The sequence below is a fragment of the Macaca mulatta genome, chromosome 4 (genome assembly GCF_049350105.2).
Source record: "Macaca mulatta isolate MMU2019108-1 chromosome 4, T2T-MMU8v2.0, whole genome shotgun sequence".
Classification (NCBI taxonomy): Eukaryota; Metazoa; Chordata; class Mammalia; order Primates; family Cercopithecidae; genus Macaca; species Macaca mulatta.
Window position 1 is genome coordinate 105,831,958 of NC_133409.1, and position 21,502 is coordinate 105,853,459.

At 36.6% G+C, this 21,502-nt stretch overlaps 1 protein-coding gene and 1 long non-coding RNA gene across 3 annotated transcripts in view; one reads left to right on the forward strand and one right to left on the reverse strand.

Moving 5' to 3' along the window:
* Nucleotides 1-11,371, forward strand: part of ELOVL4 (ELOVL fatty acid elongase 4) — a 33,155-nt gene extending 21,784 nt beyond the window's left edge. The window contains 4 exon segments of the mRNA NM_001040419.3: nucleotides 819-899; nucleotides 4,386-4,557; nucleotides 6,668-6,795; nucleotides 9,317-11,371. Of these exon segments, the coding sequence (NP_001035509.1) occupies nucleotides 819-899; nucleotides 4,386-4,557; nucleotides 6,668-6,795; nucleotides 9,317-9,592 (657 nt within the window). The 3' untranslated portion in view covers nucleotides 9,593-11,371.
* LOC114677560 (uncharacterized) overlaps nucleotides 1-21,502 on the reverse strand; it is a 54,327-nt gene that overhangs the window by 4,488 nt on the left and 28,337 nt on the right. The gene's annotated exons all lie outside the window — the stretch shown is intronic.

Consider the following 21,502-nt stretch of genomic DNA (forward strand, 5'->3'; position numbering starts at 1 on the left):
ATGTTTGGCATGTATTATGCACTCAGTAAACAGTAGCAGCTATTTATTTATAATTCTTATTCAGTAGTTTCCGGTTTGGTAACTGATCAAAATATGCCAATTTCAAGTAAATCCTCTTATGTAATGTTGTATTTGGGGCTGGAATTAAAATGAATTAACTACCATATAGCTGTTGTTACTAAGCATTATATAGTTTTCTGGGCACGAGCAAATTCTCCGTGACATTTTCAAAGGAAGTTCTAAAGGCTAGATTGACACAGCTATTTTTTAAATTGCATAAGTATAAAGAATTTGTTCCCTAAGAGACTCATTAAAATTCTATGTGATCCCAGAGAACTGACTAGTAATGCTGGAAAATAAGCAATAACTCTTCTTCGAAAAAGAAATATTTCTTTAATTGAAAACTTAGCCTCAAGTCTCAACTTCATAAACACTTTAATTTATTTGAATATGCGTACCTAATTTGTTATACGCAAACCACTCTGCATCAAACATAGAAACCAATTAAGGTAGGACAACTTTAAAATCTGAGTCCTAGCAGTAAAAATTTCTCTTAATGCTGTGAAGTATTTAATAGATAGAGTCAATATTCAGTATAAAAGTTACATGTGATTTTTAATTTATATTTTAATTATAGAACAAATTAATGCACAGTAACCTCTAGCAATTGGAATGCATGACATTTTTTAATGCATTTGAAATTTTTAAAGAAAATATTGCTTTTAAAATAATTTGAAAGGCTACGTTTTGTATATAATTGTATTTTTAATGTTGTATTTACTAAAACTTTACTACAAATATTACTACTCTTTTTCCAGTTATTCATGGGATCATATAATGCGGGATATAGCTATATTTGCCAGAGTGTGGATTATTCTAATAATGTTAATGAAGTCAGGGTAAGTACATTAAAAATACTCTTAATCAGTAAAAGTGGTTTGATTTTTATAGGCCCCAATCTGTGAAAATGTAGAATGTAGTTTTTTAAAGACAGGTTCTTTAACATTCATTTAGAGACAGGTTCTTGCTCTGTCCCCTAGACTGAAGTGCAGTGGTATGATCATAGCTCTCTGCAGCCTCAAACTCCTGGGCTCAATTGATCCTTCTGCCTCAGCCTCCCAAGTAGCTGGGGCTACGGGCATGCACCACCATGCCTTGCTATTTTTTTTACTTTTTGTAGAGACAGTGTCTTGCTATGTTGCCCAGGCTGGTCTTGAACTCCTAGCCACAAGGGATCCTCTTGCCTCAGCCTCCCAAAGTGCTGAGATTACAGGTGTGAGCCACCACACCTGGCAAAAAAGTACTTTAATATGATAGTGAAATTATACTAGATTGTTATGAGTCAATAAAACTACACTTTTTTTAAAAGTACTTAATTTAAAATTTGTTTTTGTATCTCAAGAATGTTTTTTATTTTGCAGCATGAGCAAATATGCATTGGATTACTAGAATGCAGTATTTGTTAAAGCAAAGAAGTCTCATGTTTCTTTTAAAGATATTATATTAGATTTTTGTTTGTTTGTTTTTGGGCAAGAATAGAAACTCTTAGAGTCCTAGTTATGTATTAAGAAAGTGAGGAAAGGCCGGGCGCGGTGGCTCAAGCCTGTAATCCCAGCACTTTAGGAGGCTGAGACGGGTGGATCACGAGGTCAGGAGATCGAGACCATCCTGGCTAGCACGGTGAAACCCCGTCTCTACTAAAAAATACAAAAAACTAGCCGGGCGAGGTGGCAGGCACCTGTAGTCCCAGCTACTCAGGAGGCTGAGGCAGGAGAATGGCGTGAACCTGGGAGGCAGAGCTTTCAGTGAGCTGAGATCTGGCCACTGCACTCCAGCCTGGGCAACAGAGCGAGACTCCATCTCAAAAAAAAAAAAAAAGGAAAGTGAGGAAAAGTAAATGTTTTGTGAAGTGTGGAATGTTTAGGAAATTAAGCATAGAACAATTTGTATAGGCATAAACTCAGTTTATTATTATATTTGCAGAAAAACCGCTAGTAACAAGATGTTATATTTTGTTTTCCATTCACTTACATGAGTAAAATTAACATTAATTTAAGCGAAAGAAACAACAGATTACTTTATTCTATTAAGTATTTATTGAGCTCTTCTTATATACTGTGGTTCATACTAGAAATTACATATAAAACATAACATGTTTTATGTTACCTATAGTATATGTAGTAATAATATCCAGTGACTTCCCTTGAGAAAAACAGTTTCCTGCCATGGGGAGTGGACACTGTATAAATATCAGTATTCATCAAGACTGGAGACCAAATTGCTTTAATGTACTTAACCATGTTATGTACATATCTTCATTTCCCTATTAGAAGACTTATGGACTGATGAAAAGTCACCAGTTTGGTTGTCATGTTGGTTTTATTTATTCATTAAATAATGGATTGAGCATCTACTATTTGTTGGTATTGTGAGGGGCACTGGGGACGAGCTGAAAAGCCCTGCCTTTGTGGGGCTGGCATTCTAGTGAGGGTGATGAGGCAGACAGCAGCCATGTAAACAAATGACTAAGGAGGAAATAAAACCTGGATGTGAGTGAGAGAAAATGAGAGCGGCTCCTCTCTAGATGTATTGGCTATGAAAAATTTTCTTCTGATAACTGTTGCCAAAGAATCTCTTCAGTTGGAGAGCTGACTTCTTGCTTGCTGTAGGGAAGGGAACAGGGAGAAGTGTTTGACTGACTGACTTCTGGGAGTAGGCATAGAAGAACCCTTAGATGGGGCAACATATTACTATTTTTAGGATAAAGGTTAAAAATACCACTCTCGCTTACAGAGGTAAACTTTCAAGTCTTTAAAAAATGAGCTATCATGAGAACTGTAATCTAGGAGGATAAAGAACCTGAGATTTGCAACAGATTTCATTTGGAATCTTGCTCGTGCTCTCTTCTCCTCTCTAATATGGGATGCAATAGAGTGAATATTTTATGGAGAGACTCATTTTTGTATTCATTGTTATGTAGCCAAGAAGTATCACTTTTGGTGTAGCTTATTTAAAGATACCTAGTGCAGTTTGCAAACTAAGGAGACTTATTATTTGTTATTATTTTATGTGAATTATGGCAAATGTGGAGGTCCAGATGGAGGAAAAATAAGTGATTATATCTTTCCTTTTAGTTACAGGTTACTATGCCAAAATGGTGATAGTTACTTTATTTTAAAGAACTAATATAATAGTGAATATTAACTGTAGTGTTGCTGGGAGTAGTTAGCTATTTCAAGCTTATTTTCCACCAATTCATATCATTTTTAACGATATTTTTCAAGTAAATCCAGTAAATAATTCTCAGTTTGTAAATACTTCGTTTCTTATATGCTTTCTGTTTCTTCTTTCCTCACACTTCAAAATTATAATTTTGTTTTTCAAATGCAAAAGCCAAAACAAACAAAAATCTCATGACGTATACCGGGTGCAGGTATAAAATACAAAGGGATCCTTCAACTCTAAAACACCTAAGCCCGTGTGTAAATGAATCTGACAGGGCCCTAACACACAAAAGCTTATAAATAGATTTTAGTTATGTACTGCCTTATTTGTTATTTATACATAGGATGCTTATCATAGAAAATACTTGACATAAAAAATTGTTTTGGTTTTTGTTGTAGTAGGATTCTTGTAAAACATTTTAAAACATACAGAGGTCACCTCTCACTGGATCCTTAATCTCAGCATGTAATGTAATCTTTCTGCACCATCTGGTGACTTAATTAGAGCCCAGGAAAAGAAAAGACTTATTCATGTAAGCAGGATTATATTTATGACCTGGGAAATATTTGTTTGTTCATTCCCATTTATTATTTTAAATATTTTAATACCTAATACAAACTGATGTGATTGGATATTTATGTTGTTGCACATGTTGGTGCGGTGAGGGGGTGGGGCGCGCAGGCAGGAGGAGGTGAGGGGAGAGGGTGGGCAGACAGGCAGACACTTGCAGAGACCAATTGCTACATGAACTTACTTGCATGTTTTTCTGAGGTATAATGTAGGCTGAGCATGAACAACTAAACTCATTTTACAAAGTCAACATCTCAGTTCCTCTACCAAATTGAAAAGCATAGCAGTCTGAATGTACTTCCAGCTCTGTATTCAGCAGTTTGACACTATGTGACATCTACCTCTGGAACAGACAGAAAATGTTCTCTAACTTATTAGCACTGTATAGACAGAGCTTTGGACTCTTTATTTTCTATTTTGTCCCCATGGAGAGATGCTTAGGTTTTTCAAAACTACTTAGGCATAAATGATTCCATGCCTTGTACATTTTGTACAATATACAAATATTTATTTTGAACTTACTTACAATGAGTATAAATCCGTACAATAGTGTCATTTTGGTGTTTATAACACGCTTTCCCTTTTTACAGATAGCTGCTGCTCTGTGGTGGTACTTTGTTTCTAAAGGAGTTGAGTATTTGGACACAGTGTTTTTTATTCTGAGAAAGAAAAACAACCAGGTTTCTTTCCTTCATGTGTATCATCACTGTACGATGTTTACCTTGTGGTGGATTGGAATTAAGTGGGTTGCAGGAGGACAAGGTGAGCATTTTCAGGAATATACTGCTTGCGTTTAATTGCATCTATGTGTTCAGTGGAAAGCAATGAGAACCTAGGACTTTGACTTGATCTACCATTTAACTTGCTTTCGTGGTTAATCATTTCCATGTTTATTTCTTTTTGTTTTTTCTTTTCTTTTTTTCTTTCTTTTTTTTTTTTTTTTTGAGATGGAGTCTCACTCTGTCTCCAGGCTGGAGTGCAGTGGCGTGATCTCAGCTCACTGCAGCCTCCGCCTCCTGGGTTCCAGCGATTCTCCTGCCTCAGCCTCCTGAGTAACTGGGGCTACAGGCACACACCACCATGCCTAGCTAATTTTTTGTATTTTTAGTAGAGACGGGGTTTCACCATGTTGGTCAGGATGGTCTCGATCTCTTGACCTTGTGATCCGCCTGCCTCAGCCTCCCATAGTGCTGGGATTTCAGGCATGAGCCACCGCACCCAGCCATCATTTCATTTTTTAAAAATTTGAGGCAAGTGTAACTTTAGCTTTTTATCTGTGACTACTTTAATACCTAAAGATTTGCCCCAGAGATAAGCATAAACCAAGACTAAAGGTAGAAAACAATATTTTGATGGGGAACGGGACTAGTAGTTCTGATCCAAAGAATACCAAGACACAACCCCTCAAATCTGAAGATTTCCATCTTGGCCCATAGCTCACTCCTGCTCTAATACAGATTGAACATCCCTAATCCAAACATCTGAAATCCAAATGCTCCAAAATTCAAAACTTTTTGAGCACCAGCATGATACTACAAGTGGAAAATTACACACCTGGCCTCATGTGATGGGTCACAGTCAAAACACAAGTGCACAACACACTTTATTCAGTATACCTGAGGAAAAAAAAGACCCTCTTAGCCTTTTTCTGTGTACAGCATAATATTGATGCCAAACAACCGCAGACAGTGTCCACATGGGTGGCTAAGATAGTGACATCTTTGCTTGCTGATGTTCAGAGTACACAAACTTTGTTTCACCCATAAAATTACTTTAAAATTTTATACAATTACCTTCAGGATACATGTATAAGGTGTATGTGAAGTTTTGGATTTAGACCTGAGTCCTATCCCCAGGACACCTCATTATGTCTATGCAAATATTCCAAAGTTTAAAAAAATCTGAAATCAGAAACACATCTGGTCCTGAGCATTTTGGATATGGGATACTCAGCCTGTATAGGTCTTGTTGGTTCTTATTCAAAGGAAATTTTATATAGCCTTGTTAATGTTAAAGAGGATCTAAATTCATAGTTTGGCCAAGATCTGCCTCCTATCTTTTCAGGTGCCTGTAGATTAAGGATGATTCACTATGTTGAGATTGATGCAGATGATTCCTCTGAGGAGGATCCAGGGTACAAGTCATTATAGTATAGTTCACCTTCCTGCTTTCATTGTCATATTATGATAATTGGCAGCTTATAAATTAATACATATATTATTGGGGCCAACCTTAAAACAATACAGTTAAAGGCAACCTCTGTAATTTTAAAAGAAAATTAGTAAATCTGAACTGAACACTTAGATCACTTTATGACAAAATTAATTTATTATTACATCTATACCTTGATTTAATTAATATTCTGAAGAGAAAGAATGTCATTGATTTAGACTGACTAGAATATCTCTGTAGATTTATATGTATTAAATGAATTATTCAATATGTGTAGTGCTGTTATATTTTAAACTATTTGGAAACCTAAGAAATAAGTGCTGTTTTGTTATAGATATGTATATTGGCACATCTAAAGGCAAGAATAGTAGAATTAAAGTAACATAGGCAACAGTTCTACATTTGGGCCTATTTAAGCTCACTGGAGTACCCCATTTGAAAACCTACCACTTTGAAAGTCCTTTGCATTTGAACATACATTTTTATTTATATGGTAAAACCTCAAATCTAAACTTTAAAAATATCTAGCTTAATCTGAAGGGAAAACTTTTTTATTAGTACTACTTTATATTTTTCATTCCTAATCTGTACTCAATATTAAATATTAAAAAATACTGTGTATTCATTTATTGTATATCTCAGTGGCTTACTGCTTAATAAAATTTTCTGTATCTGGTAATTACCTGTTGTTTTTCTAAAGCATTTTTTGGAGCCCAGATGAATTCCTTTATCCATGTGATTATGTACTCATACTATGGGTTAGCTGCATTTGGCCCATGGATTCAGAAATATCTTTGGTGGAAACGATACCTGACTATGTTGCAACTGGTGAGTTAAATGCTTCCAAAGTTTCTTCTGGGAAAATACTGAAATTGTTTAAATTTGATTAATTTTAAAGTGCAAAGTCATTTTAGACAATTTTCTATTATGAAATTAACTTTATCCTCTAGTTATATTGCAATTAGGCCCACTTGACTCCAGCCGACTTATTTATAGACTTGTTGGTCACAGCAAGTCTTTGTTTTTCTAATATCCTTAAAAGACTAGACATAGCACTTCTCTAAGGAAAACATTGTCTAAACATATTTGTGGAAAGGATGATTAAAGATCTAAGCATGCTACAAAGTACGTAGATTTATGTCTGAATAGAAAAATAATATGTAGTTTTCCCCTCAGGTGATTTTCTTAACTTAAAATTTTATTATCTCTCTTCTTGTTGTCCTTGCTTAAAATTTTGTTTTTTATTTCATTTTTCAGTCTTTAACATAGCTCATATATTTAGACTATACAGCTGAAAAGAAAGCACATAGCCAAGGAAGGGGTGGGGCAAAGGAAGGGAATAGGGACAAGTGAACTCCTTGTAGTTCTCTAAAACACTGTCCTTAAGAGAGCAGAGACAGATATTTTCAAATGGTAGTCTTTAGTCCAGACAGTTTTCAGCACATCCCCCAGTAAGACTGCTTGTGGCAATCTGAGTGTGTGCATTAGTGTATCTTTCAGATGCTAGGCATTGGCCTGTAATCAAACTGGAAATTCAAAGCCAACCTGGTAACTATTTTTCAAGCTTTAGAATTTATTATAATTTGCTTTAATCATAGCATGTGCACAATTTTATCAGTGGAATCACATTTGGAAATATTATTCATCTCTGCTTTAAGTTGCTAAACAGCTGGCTAACCAAACAGGAAGCACAACTTTTGGGAAATGATGGGTGTGAAGGATTCATTTGTAACCAAAGTGGTACAGGAAGCTTCCTCCAGTTTTTGTGTAAAAGCTGTTAACACAGTTTGTGTAATTCATTTCTCTCAGTAAGTAGTAAATGGACCCAAGAAAATGAAGAGGTGATCAAAATCGTGTGAATTAGTCCTCTCTGTTTTGTTGGAGCCTACACCTGCCTCTCCTTGAGTGACGCCATACCCAATCACACCCTTATACACACCCTTTTGGGTGATGCAGCTTCTAAAAACCATTGTGAAACCAAAAGTTCTTCAAATTTAAATATTTGCCAAGGAAAATTATAAAAGTTGTTTAATATGGTATAAATTTTTAGCTTACATGGCATACATTATTTTAATAATATTTAAAATAAGTAATACTGATTGTTTTAATCAACAATTAATATTTTCAGGACAATGCTGTCCTGAAAAGAGAAACCATAATTGTCCATTTCAAACAGGATGTTGAATTTGTATTTCCAAGCCAGAAGTTCTCACAACAGTCAGTCATATAAGTTAATTGTATAAAAAATTAACACTTGTTAACATTATGTCTTGACCCATTCATTTATTGATACATCAGAATATTTCATTTTAATCATCTCACTTTTGGCTTTTTTCCTTTAAAAAATTTTTAAAGTTGAAAGTGAGTCTTTTTGTATTTGTTCTGAAATGTCTACTACATTTTATCCAAATATTGCTTTTATCTTTTTTTTTTTTTTGGTGGGGGTATGGGGACAGAGTTTTGCTCTTATTGCCCAAGCTGGAGTACAATGGTGCAATCTGGGCTCACTGCAGCTTCCACCTCCCGGGTTCAAGCAATTCTCCTGCTTCAGCCTCCCGAGTAACTGGGATTACAGGCATAGACCACCACGCCCGGCTAATTTTTTATATTTTAGTAGAAACAGGGTTTTACCATGTTGGCCAGGCTGGTCTTGAACTCCTGACCTCAGTTGATCCACCTGCCTCGGCCTCCCAAAGTGCCAGGATTATAGGCATAAGTCATCACACCCGGCCATCAAAATACTAGTTTTTGAAGGATAGTGTTCATTCAAATAAAAATTTACCTGCCTACTCTCTGTAAGAAATAAATGAGCTACTTTGATATTTGATGGAAACCAATCTAAAATGTGGGAGGAAAACAAAATTGAAGAGCCTACAATGCTATTATTTTACTCTCCTAGGCCATTGATTCCCTTTCATCAGATAACATTATTCAACACATGTTCCTTGATCCTGATGCTGTGCTAAGGACTCAAGAATCACTGATGGGCAAGACAAAGCCCTGCCTTCTGGAGTCATATTCTGGTGGAAAGATAGGCAATAAAGAAATAACAAATACAAAAGACAATTTCAAATAGTTATAATTCTCCTTAAAAAAAATGCAAAAAGCTCTTTGGTTAATGGGATTGGGAGGGCCAATTGAAATTGAAGTCTTGTCAGAAAGCCCTTACTGAGGAGATGGCATTTGAGGTGTGAATGAGAAAGAGCTAGCCATGGGAGCCAGAAAACAATAAATTTTGCACAGTGTGGCAAAATTTGGGCCTGTGATAGCTATGTAGAAGATGCTGATGTTGTTAAAAGTTGTTTACAATTCAGATTAAATGTTTTGTGCTGTCATTTCTGTTTTTCAGGTTCAATTCCATGTGACCATTGGGCACACAGCACTGTCTCTTTACACTGACTGCCCCTTCCCCAAATGGATGCACTGGGCTCTAATTGCCTACGCAATCAGCTTCATATTTCTCTTTCTTAACTTCTACATTCGGACATACAAAGAGCCTAAGAAACCAAAAACTGGAAAAACAGCCATGAATGGTATTTCAGCAAATGGTGTGAGCAAATCAGAAAAACAACTCGTGATAGAAAACGGAAAAAAGCAGAAAAATGGAAAAGCAAAAGGAGATTAAATTGAACTGGGCCTTAACTGTTGTTGACAGTGAGGAAAAACTCCCATGTCATATAAAATTTCAGGGAAAACAGAAGCAAAGGAGAGCTTGGGGGTGGGGAGAAAAGACAAATGTGCTCTATGTCCTAGTAACTCTTAGACCGAGTAAAGTGTTAATACCATACCCAGATGTTTTATTTATGAAGTTTTTATTTTAAACATTTTTTTAAAAATTAGCCTTGATATTCTGCAGACCAAAGCAATCATTATGTGACTTTGGAGATTCTCCCCCTGTTCACATCATCCAGTTGTCTACAGGATGAGATTTTTCATGTATATCTTACAGTCATTCATTCTTCGGTCTGAATTTTAGACGATCACAGAAACAGTCTTTATGAATTATTTTGACAAATTACTAATTATCTTATCTACTGACTGAAATCAGTGGTGTTACATTTTCTTGTCCAAAGCTGGAAATGTGTATACATTTAACTTGCACATTTGAATTCATTTGCTGACCAGAATGGTCAAATCTCTCCACCTCTAGTCAGACTATACTTTTGGTTGTAATTAAATTTTTAAAATCTGATCTCTGTAGAATCTTAGAGGCTTGATGATGATGGTGTTGGTGAAAATAAGAAAGAATTGCAGTAAAGTCTTGTCTGGTGACTCAGAGATCACCATGACTTGCACAAATCACTGTGGGGAAACAATTTTTTGTGATGAAAAGGCAGCATTTGAATACTCCTGTTACTAGCTGAAATATATAAAAATTCAAATTATTGTCTGTTTGAAAAATGAAACAACTCATGTGTTTATTAGTAACATCATAAGATAGTTACATTTATGTGCTGTTAGAATATGTTGATTTTTATCAGGCTTTCCTTGTTTTGATTTATGGCTGTTACTGATTTTTCATATGTGGAAATATACCTACCTCTTCTGTTGGAAAGAACATTTAAAATTAAATAAATTTTAATTAAAAAATCAAGGAGTCTTCTAATGTAAATTTTAATATTAACTTTCAAATCCACTAGTGTTGTTTTTTGCTTTTATGACAAATAGCATACACCAAACATTTCTGTGAAACTATTCTTCTCTTTCAATGTGTTTAATTTTGGAGTAACGTTTTCCTTGTGACTAAGTTGCAAGATCTTATTTATTAACTAGGTATGAAGTATAAACCCATTTTGGTGCAATATTCTTGACTCCTTGGTGCTAAAGATTGTTAAATTCAATGCTTAATATTACAAGGTGTTAAAACACAAAATGAATAAAAGTGAGAGTAGTCAGAACTATGACATTCAATTTGCTATTTACAGATGAAGTATTTCGTGTAATATAAGTGAACAACTGGAAATAAAATAGGAAAGAATTTGTACCATGTCTTAACTACATAGGTTAATTTTTTAAGGGATGTTGCAAAGGGATTACTAGAGAAAGACAAAATGTGACCAAAAAAAGCATGAATATCTCTAAGTATCAACAACATGTCAAAGCTGCATGTGAAGGATGTATGCTATTTGTACAAATTATTTCAGAATATTTTGTAAGCTATAACATATTTATTGTGCATTAAAATTAAACACTTTTTCCCAAAGGCATGCAGTCATGAGAATTACAGAAAATTTGCAACATATAAAGTAGTTTGATCTAAGAGGATTCAACACCTTTGTTTTGTTGCTCAGTGTGTAATGACTAGAGATTTGTAAATCTTTGTGAACATTCTGTGCTGGTTCCCAAGAACTATTCATTCCCTGCTACCTGATTTCAGCACAATAAATATACTTCTGCTGTGGAAAAAATGATTTTTTTTGTTAATCAGTTTATTATAATGTAAACTGTCTGCTAGATGTTTATTTGATTTAGTTCATTCTAAATTGTTTTCTGCTGCAATTTCCTATATAGAAAAACAATCAAACTAGAACTTGGGTATCTACAATTTCTGGTAAAAAGCTTATTTTCTGTAGTAGCATATTTTTACTTTAAAAACTAGTTGCTTTTGGAAGAGCTTTTCATTCAGACATAAAACATACAATTTTCTTCTAAATTATTCTTAACATAAATGGGGAAGTTCTTGTATTCCATTTAAATCATTCAGTTCTTACTGTTTCTTTATAGAAGATGGTTTTAAGATGTCATAAATACAGCCTTTTCCAATAGCTTTCATAATTTATCTATTATCACAGATATGTTGCATGCCTGATACCTAAAAACTGATGAATAAAGTTTGTGTCTCCTACTCGGTAAAACTTTATCACTAACTAAAGTAACATTTTCTTACATAGAAGACAGGGAATTTGTTGAATACTTACAATAACTAGAAATACCTGAGACATGTGAGTTTTCCTCTATAATAGATGACTGTAGCTCTTTCTCTTTCCTTTGTTACTTTTTCCTTTTTTTTTTTTTTTTTTTTTTTGGTAGAAATGCGATTTCACTATGTTACCCAGGCTGGTCTTGAACTCGCCTTAAGCAATCCTCCTGCCTTGGCCTCCCAAGTCTGTTACTCTTGATTGTTATGCTGGTGGAAACTAACTGATGACTAGTTTTAGTTTTAATATTATTAATTCATTCTCTTTCTCTCTTGTTATGCATCCTTTCAAGGTATTCAAAAGTATTTTAACATGGATCATTATGTTTGTACTTTAGAACATGGAATCTAGCAGTGTTTTTAGTTTATTAGGAATATTTTAATTTACAGGCTTGTTTCATATATGCAACTCAGCTACCCTGTAAATAAGAAAGAACATAGAGGTATAAGTGATTTTTGTTGTATTATCTATTTGACAATACAAGTCAGATGCTATATATTGACTATTGGAGCAGAACTTTTGAATCTCTGTCACCTTCAGAATGAGACACCACACTGGAGAGTTCATACTCTCCCAGTTCCTTCCTTGTTATAGCCATAATCTCAGCCAGCTGTACTCATAACACTGTGCTTACTAAGAAAAAAACAGCTACAGCTATCCATGATGTGTGCTGGCTGGCCTGCTCAGCATGGACCTGGATGGCAGATTTCAGCATCTTTCTGGATGGTAAATAGGGCAGCAGAGGTGAGAGACTGTGATACTGAGCTGTGTACACAGGCACGCAGTATCTCAGCAGTAATCATAAAACCTGCTGAAGGAGATTGGTCACCTGCCACTCAGCGTGCAAGTAATTTTGGCAAGTGACCTTAGAAAGCAAGTCCTTGTGAGTGGTGTAATTTAGAATCCATGCTTAGTCTTTTGTATTTTAGGCAGATAACTTGTGAATGACAAGAATATTTGTGAAAAGGAAGAGAAGTAGAAATGGATTCTTTTTTTGTAGTATTTTTGTACCAACCTAATATTTTTGTTTCAAAATACTACAAATCATACAAGTGTTAGAAGTTAGTTTGCCTATAAATTACAGAGGGGAAGGCACAGCTGTGAATTGAAAGGCACAGATCCTTTTGAATTTGTTTTCATAGCAGGCTGTGAATCCTGGAGAAGATTAAGAAACCTAAATTTAAAATAATTGATATATAGAACCACTGCCACATGAAGACTGTAAGATTTTAGAATGTATCACTGGAGGAGCCTTGTGACTTAGCAGAAGAGGATCCAGAGCTGTCTTTAGATGATTAATGGGGATGCTATGAGTCACCTCTTGGTGTTCTTTCAGACTTAGAAATGTAGGTTTTGCTGTTTCCTTTGAGAAATTAAACTTTCTTCTTTTTCTTTTAATTAGGCTGTTGTTTTTTTCCTTTTCTTTTTTTTCTTGTCTTTTTCAATTTACCACATAAAACATGTTTACACATCAATATACATGAGCAAATTTTTCTTCATACATTTCTTCCCTGGAGACCCATCTGGTCTTAAATAGAAACTGAACTTAGATTTTGATTTTTTTTCCCATTCTCATACATGAGGTTATCCCAGGGAATGTGTTCATAAAGTAGTATCTCCTTTCAGAGGGAGCAAGTGCACACTGAAACACATCACTTAATATCTAATTATAATGCAACTATCAGAAGGTCATGTTGCTTTTGAACATCTATACACAATATGTCCAAATTAAAAGCCATCCTAAATACAAAAAATCTTGAAAGGTTTAGATAATATGGCTATTTCTAAAAACATAGGATCTTGAAATTATTATTTCTCAATTTAAATACAAGATTGTTATAAAGAATAACTATTTCATCAGTCTATATACATATTCCATGTACTTTGTCAGTCTTTAGGTATTCCTGAATCCCTTTTCTGTAATTTTAGAGAAGCCAGTCAGATTGTTCCTTTTCTCAGTTAAATTTTATTTTCTTTGAATTTGCCATGGAGGAAAAGGAAAGCATCCAGTTGAAATCCCTTCTTTGTCATTCATGATGCATTATATTTCAACTGAGTTTCTCCTCCCTGTGAGGAAGCTGTTCTAAGAACCAGTCTTGCAAGAATAATGATTAGCCAGCTATTTGGTAATTGGAGGGTGGATAGATTGAATCTTGTACGATAGATAGCATTATGTTAGCAACAGTCTCACCTCACCTGAGAGTGTGGCTTGTGTTCTAATTAATAAATCTGGGGATCAAATACATTTACAATGTTTATAAGCTTATTATATAGTTAGGATTTATCAGTTGTACGTAATACAGTTAGGTTTCCAATATACTGTGATTTCAGATCTCAGTAAAAATGTTATAAAACATGATCACAAAATAAAAGCCGCTCTTCAAAGCTGTATTTATTCAACATTTGTTTTTGTTATGCTTGAATTATTACTGCCAGCCCTTGTAAAGTGGTACCTAATCTTTCCTCCAGAAATAAAAGTAATTTGAGAACTCATGAGGAAAAACAGCAGCCAGATGAATTTGGGTAACACATATCTACTTTATCATTAAGGTTGAGATTTGGAGTTTACATTCTCAAGTCTACTCTAAATATTAACTACTTCAGAAATAAGCATCATCTTTAGGTTAGTGTACTAGATGTTTATGAGCACTATGAATCCATTCCTTTCCCTTTGATATGTTCTCATTCTCCCCTCCTTCAGTATTACAGAGTTTGGGGAACTAAAAATTATATTTCTCAGATTCCCATGTGATCCCCTCGTAAATTTAGGTTTTGTCAATGTGAGGCACTCGTGAAATTTTACAAAGGCTGAAGGAGGTGGGTGTCACCTTTCTGTAGTAGCACAATTATGTAAGTGGGCACCTACAGACAAAAGTGTTGGAAACAGTTGGATAACATGTTCCACTATCTTGGCATCAATTTTATGAATACAGACAGTGCTAATGGTGATGGCACTTACGACAGATGTGGTTGAATGAATTTGAAGCTAAAGACTAAGGATAGCCTCCTGACTTTTATTCCTCCAAGTTACCAATAATTTTGTAAGCATCTACTCTTTTAAATTAAAGATTTTCTGCTTGAATACCTTGAGTGGTATCTATTACATGTGATGAACCTTACCTAATGCAGTATTCAGTACCAAAATTTGATCAAGAAATCGACTTTTAAATATAATATGAGATTGGTTATCTGACTTAGTTGTTTATAGGCAGTGGTAACTTCATGACCACTGGGAAATGGGATACTGTTTTCCATGAAGCGAATAGCTAAATGATCACATATGGCCACATAGGATAGAATAGCTATTGAAGACAAGCCTTTGACAGACTGGCTGCTGCATTGCACTATTGTGGTGCAAATGAGAAATAGAGAAAACTTGAGTGGAAGGGTTGCTTCCTATTGCACTGAAGAGCTTACAGAAAGAGTATTTGCTCTTATTTTAAATTCTTGGCTCAGGGCAAGGAAAAAGTTGCAGAGAACTTCTATGACCACCCCTCAAGAGACCCTTTTATATATCATAGCTGCAGACTTAAAATGCCTTAAAACAAGACTCAAAGTTTGCTCCTTTGGGTTGCAGAATTACAATTTGAGTTCACAGTCTCAGTAGTTTCCTATGTGAAATTTGTGGCATTGATCATGAAAGGATGGGACCTAAAGAAACAGAATGGGGATATTTGGGTAGATGTGGATGAACCTGAGAACCTGAATCTTTAAATTGCTTTGAATATGCCTGTTCATAAAAGCAGTCTCTCCTCCCTTTCAGATGGCATTAGTCCTTTGTTGCTTGAGATTCTATAATGACCTCAACCAAGGTAGTTACCTTCCGAAGGGATGCTGATCCTCTTTATGCCTGCCTTCTCCCCTTTCAGTGCCATCAGATCTGCAAAGAGAATTAGATTGCAGCATGCCCCAGGAGAACAAATACAAAATCTATCCTGGGAGGAGGCAGTTGGAATGATAGGATTTGGCTAATTTTCATTTGCAGGAAGGCGTAGGAATAGGTTCTCAGGATGTTAAGGCAGGGAGAAACATTTCTTTAGAATAAACTGAAATTATTTATATGGTTCTTATGTATTATCAAAAATTCTTATTTTGAGGACATAACTCAACAGTGAGGAGCAGCTTTACTGGTTTTTCAGTTGTTCAACTGAAATAGGGACTCAGTGGCAGCCTGTATTAAACTCAGATATATGTTAGAAATTCTTTGGAATAATATGGAGGAAAGACTCCAGAGACTTAATGGAGTCAGGAATGTTGAAGAAGATCTACCTTGTGTGACTCAGTTGACTAGCCCCTCTCTAGTTTGAGATATCTATTGGAAAGTTCCACCAGCATCCTTGGAAAATTCTGTAGTGGTTACTTTCTATAGATTGGGATGATGACAGAGGGAGGAAGCTGTCCCTAAAATGAGTTCCTTAATTTCAATTTCAGCGGGAATTACAGTATCAGCTTGGCAGAGGCCAAATGGCAGAGTATTTAAATACCAGAGACAAAATAGACGTGATTATAGTCATGGGCAAAAGAGCCAGAGTTGTTATTAGAATGGCTAGGCCTATGGGTGTCTATGGTGGTGGCCAATTTATTGTGATGTCCTGAGGACTGAAATAGGTAGACTAAGGTCCTTCTTGATTAGTATAACTGACTAATCTGGTAAACACTGGCCTGACTTGAGTCATTACAATGAGAGAAACAGCCCCTCACCAATTCCCATTCTTGGTCCAGTACACAGACCTAGAGCTTTTTAAATGGAGGGAACATTGGATTCCCTTGAAATATTCTGTGGTGATGTCAGAGGATATACCATCAATCCTTTTTCTAGCTTTCACCAAAAGGGAAAGAAAATAAGCACACTTTGGGAGGATTACTGGGACACTGACTCAGAGCAGATGCTGCTCATTGGGCACCCCAATTGCTACTGTGCTCACCAGTCAAAATGGGGACTTAATAGAAGCTGGGTGATAAATATAATTTTGATCTGAGTTCACCTCACAGTGACTCAGTGGATCCTCAAACGTACCCTTCCCAGTTCCTGCATGTGTAGTTGGATTAGACATACTCAACCTCTGGTTGAACTCCCACATTGGCTCCCTATCTCATGGAATGAAGGCCATTATGGTATGAAGGACCAAGTTGAAGCTCCTAAAATGTCCCCTTCTTATTGAAACAGTAGACCAAAAGTATTGCCACATTTCTGGGTGAATGTCAGAGGTCTGTGTCATCATCCAAGGTCTGAAAAATTCAGGGGTGATGATTTTTTGTCATACCCCCATTTAACACTCCTCTTTGACCCACACAGAAATTGGGGAGTCTTGGAGAGAGTGTATTATTATTAACCATGTAACTCCACATACAATGGCTGTTACAGATGTAGTTAACTAACTGAAGCAAATAAAATGTTGAGAGCTGACGTGCTGCTATGAATCTGTTAAAAGTGTTTTTCTCCCTTCTAACAAAGAGATGACAGAAGTCATTTCACCTTGTAGGGTAAGGCATCTGACCTCAGCTATCCAGTTTTCTGTAGTAATCTGGTACACAGGAACCTTGCCTGTCTCATCATGCCATAGGACATCACTTTGTTTCACTACATGGTTAGCATCATGCTGATTGGCTATGTGAGTAGGAAGTGGCAACCTTCATAGATTCCTTATTAAGGAATGTGTGTGCCAGAAGGTGGGAGGATAAAACAAATTATGCAAATTCAAAGACCATGACATCACTAAAGTTTATGGCAGTCCATTAGTTTATAGCAAGTTGAGATAATTCCTGCTCCATATACAAAGGTGTATATATGCTGTTTCAAAAGTCCAGTGAGATGGTAACAATCATTGTGTCTCTTTAATAGTGGGTGAAAGAAAATCGCTATTAAAATTGCCCACTATTAAAAAGACCCAATGATTGTTACCATCTCACTGAACTTTTGAAACAATGTACATACCTTTAAATGTGCTACTTTGACCCATTTATCAAGTTATCCGTAAGATTGCTAGTTCTGAATGGGGTCCAGAGTAAGAGAATGATTTGTAACTATGAACTGTTGGGCATGCTACTCTGCTATTTGAGATTTAAGATCCAACAGATTAAATGGTGCTTGGAGTGTTTGACAGAAAGCAATCCTGTAGGAGGCCCCTGTCAAACCTTGATTTAGAATTACAGTGCAATCCTTTGAGGTCTTAGAGCAAAGCCATGACCTAGTCTCCAAATAAATGTTAAGAAACAGATCTTGGATTGCTTTTGGGCCATGGCAGAGACTTGTGTATCTGACCACAGAATATAAAATGGTCATGTAAACAGCTGCCCATCATGGTCTGGGTGTTGTGTCATAAACTAGGGCATGCACAGCAGCACTCCTTCATCAAGTAGAAAGTCATAAAGGCACAGGTAAGAGGTATGAGCAATGCCTCAGGTGACCATCACACCTGCTCTTGCTGCATTGTCATTTCTCCCTCAGCCCACACATCTGACCACATGAAAGTTCCCATGAAATGTTAGCTGGCTGTGTTTGCACACCTCCGATTCATTTTGCTCTGTTTTGTGCCCTGAAATGCTGAACAATATGGACTACATCATCTTGGCTCCCTTGCCACCTCTCTTCCAGTTGGATTCAATCAATAGCAAGTGCCAATGGGAGAACAAAAGTTTCCAGAGTGTGAAGAACACTTCCATGCCCTCTTCCTACTTTAGTGTTGCATCTCTGACCCTACACACCTTCCTCCACAACCGCAGCCCCTGCTGGGAAGCTTATTCTCCATCAGTCTGATTCTCACTGAGCTCTGTTTCTTTCCTTGCCCCTCCAGAGAATAATAACAGCATCACATTCTTGCTAGTTTTCTTGTACCTCCCCATCCCTTGTTTGTTTCTTTATGCCTGCCTATATCTCTACATGCAATCCCTTCGTTAAAGGCTCTGTATTTAAACCATCTGGGACAAAGTCTAATTTATGATGGGACTCTTATTAAGAAACCGTAAAAGGAAGTAATCAAGCCTGGTTTATAAATTATTACACATAATATGCAAACACCAGCTGGAAATGAACTGAGGTAGCATTACAGCTTCACTTAGGAGTTGCCCTGAAATGTGTGTGGCAAGAAAATCCTCCTTATGAAAGAACTTTGGGCAGTACATCTGATTGCTCCCTTTTCCTAGAAGGAAAACTTCCCAGGGTTGTGAATTTATATCAGTTTTTTTTGGGTAATGGATAATGATTTGGCTAGATGCTCAAGGATTTGGAAGGAATAAAATTGAGGATTGGTGATAAACAGTTCTGAGTGGGACTTTTTTTCGTGTATTCCATTTAATGCTCACCAAAGGCACCTACTGCGGAAGAGGCTGTTAATAAGCAGAGGGACAGGATAATCTGTTCTGTGGATATTAGTCAGCCTCCTTCCTTAATTTCCCTAACCACCCCGTGTTTGCTCACTGGGTTTATAAACAAAATGTACAAAGTACAGGGTAGTGTGCTTAATGGTGGCTTTGGGACTTAAAAATGTCACCCTATTTGAAAAGGTCCTTATAGATGTGAAAGTCAAGGATCTTCAGATGAGAAGATAACTCTGAGTTCTCTGGGTGGGCCATAAAAGCCATTCAAGTGTTTTCATAAGAGGGAAATGTCCCAGTACTTTGGGAGGCCAAGGCGGGCAGATCACCTGAGGTTGGGAGTTCGACACCAGCCTGACCAACCTGGAGAAACCCCATCTCTACTAAAAATACAAAATTGGGCATGGTGGCACATACCTGGAATCCCAGCTAGTCCAGAGGCTGAGGCAGGAGAATTGCTTGAACCCAGGAGGCGGAGGTTGCTGTGAGCTGAGATTGCGCCATCACACTCCAGCCTGGGCAACATGAGCGAAACTCCATCTCAAAAAAAAAAAAAAAAAAAAAAAAAAAGAGGGAAATGCTATACCTGCAAAGAGGAGATGGTGATGTGAAGACACAGGCAGGGAGGGGTGATGCTGTCAGGAATGCTAGCAGCCAGCAGAAGCTGGAAGAGGCAAGGAGTGGATTCTCCTCTAGACCCTTCAAAGGAAGCAGAGCCCAGCCAACACCTTCATTTTGGACTTCTGGTCTTCAGAACTGTAACAGAATAAATTTCTATTGTTTTAAGCCACTAATTTTGTGGTAATTTGTTATAGCAGCCACAGGAAAATAACACAAGTATTATTTGTATTATTTACCAGGGAGAGGTTTACATGGGCTCAAATGGTATGGACTTCTCAGCAAGGTTGGTCTGGCTAACACCGCTGCTGAGTGCCCACCTGCCCACAGCAGAGTCCAGTGCTGACCTGGTTGTATGGACTTGGAATAGCCAGCCACTCCGCTCCCATTAGGGAAAGGGATCAATTCATTCTTACTAGAATGATACTTACTCTGGAATGAATTTGCCAACAATACGATCCATTTGTAAATGTACTGAATGTGTTATCCAACACTATGGTATCCCACAGAACATTGCTTCATATCCCAAAAAATCATTTTATAATAAAATAAATAAGGCAATGGTCTCACATATATGGAATTTAGTTATTGTTCCATGTATTAGTCTGGGTAGGATAATTACTGTAACAACCCCAAATTAAAGTGTGTAATATAATTAATATGATGGAACACATAGATAATTTTTTAAAATTCTATTTCCATTTTCACAGTGCAATAGCAGTCAGCAGGGCAGAGTGAATCCACAATCATTCAGAGATCCCAGGCCTCCCTCCCTCAATTGGTTTTCTGCACTCAGCTGAGGAGATGAGCTTCTCAGGGCTCATCTCTACAGAAGGGCTTCTCAGGGGATTTCACGGAGGGAGTAGGCCACCAATGACCCAGGTTTGGAGGTGATTATCATTAAATTTAACCCATACTCTATTGACAGGAACTCATTCAAATTATTCCACTTAAGAGCAAAGGATGCTGAGAAATGTAATCTAAGTTTGTCACCAGGAAGATGGGAAATGTATTTGTGAGCTTCTAACTATTATCTGCAACATACCATTATAGTCTATCTCCCTGAAGCATGTGGCCTTTAAATCAGTGAAACGTCTTATTAAAGAATGTTATGACCCTAGCTTAAGACAAGAGTTTGAGAGCCTATGATGCTTTGCTGCAAGGTATAGTATATGCTCTGAAACCAGTCACCAATGTGTTATGTGCTCTCTCCCCAGGCCAGGATGCTTGGATTTGGGAACCAAGAGATAGGTTTGAAAGCAGATTCTTATACTATTAATACTATACCCACATACAGTAATCTTTTGTTTTTATCATCGCGAATTTTTGCTTTGCTGGTTTAGAGATTTTCAGTACCCAGAGAAGGAAAGTTTCTACTGGGAGATACAATAATGGTTTCACTTAAAGTCAAAATGGCCACCTAGAATTTAGGGATTCTTTTGCCATTCAACAAAGAAGAGAACTGTATCTACTGTGGTGATTGCTGGGGTAAAAAAGAGAGGTCTATGTCTGGAACTAGATCCTCTTTGGTACTTCCAAGTATTTACATATTTACATGGCCAGTGATAAAATTTCATGGATGCCTTTAGTAATCCCAAAGAGTCAGGATTACCGAGGCCTCAAATCTTTCAGCAATGAAGGTTGGGGTTTCTCTACCATGTGAAGAATCCTCTCCAGTTTAGATA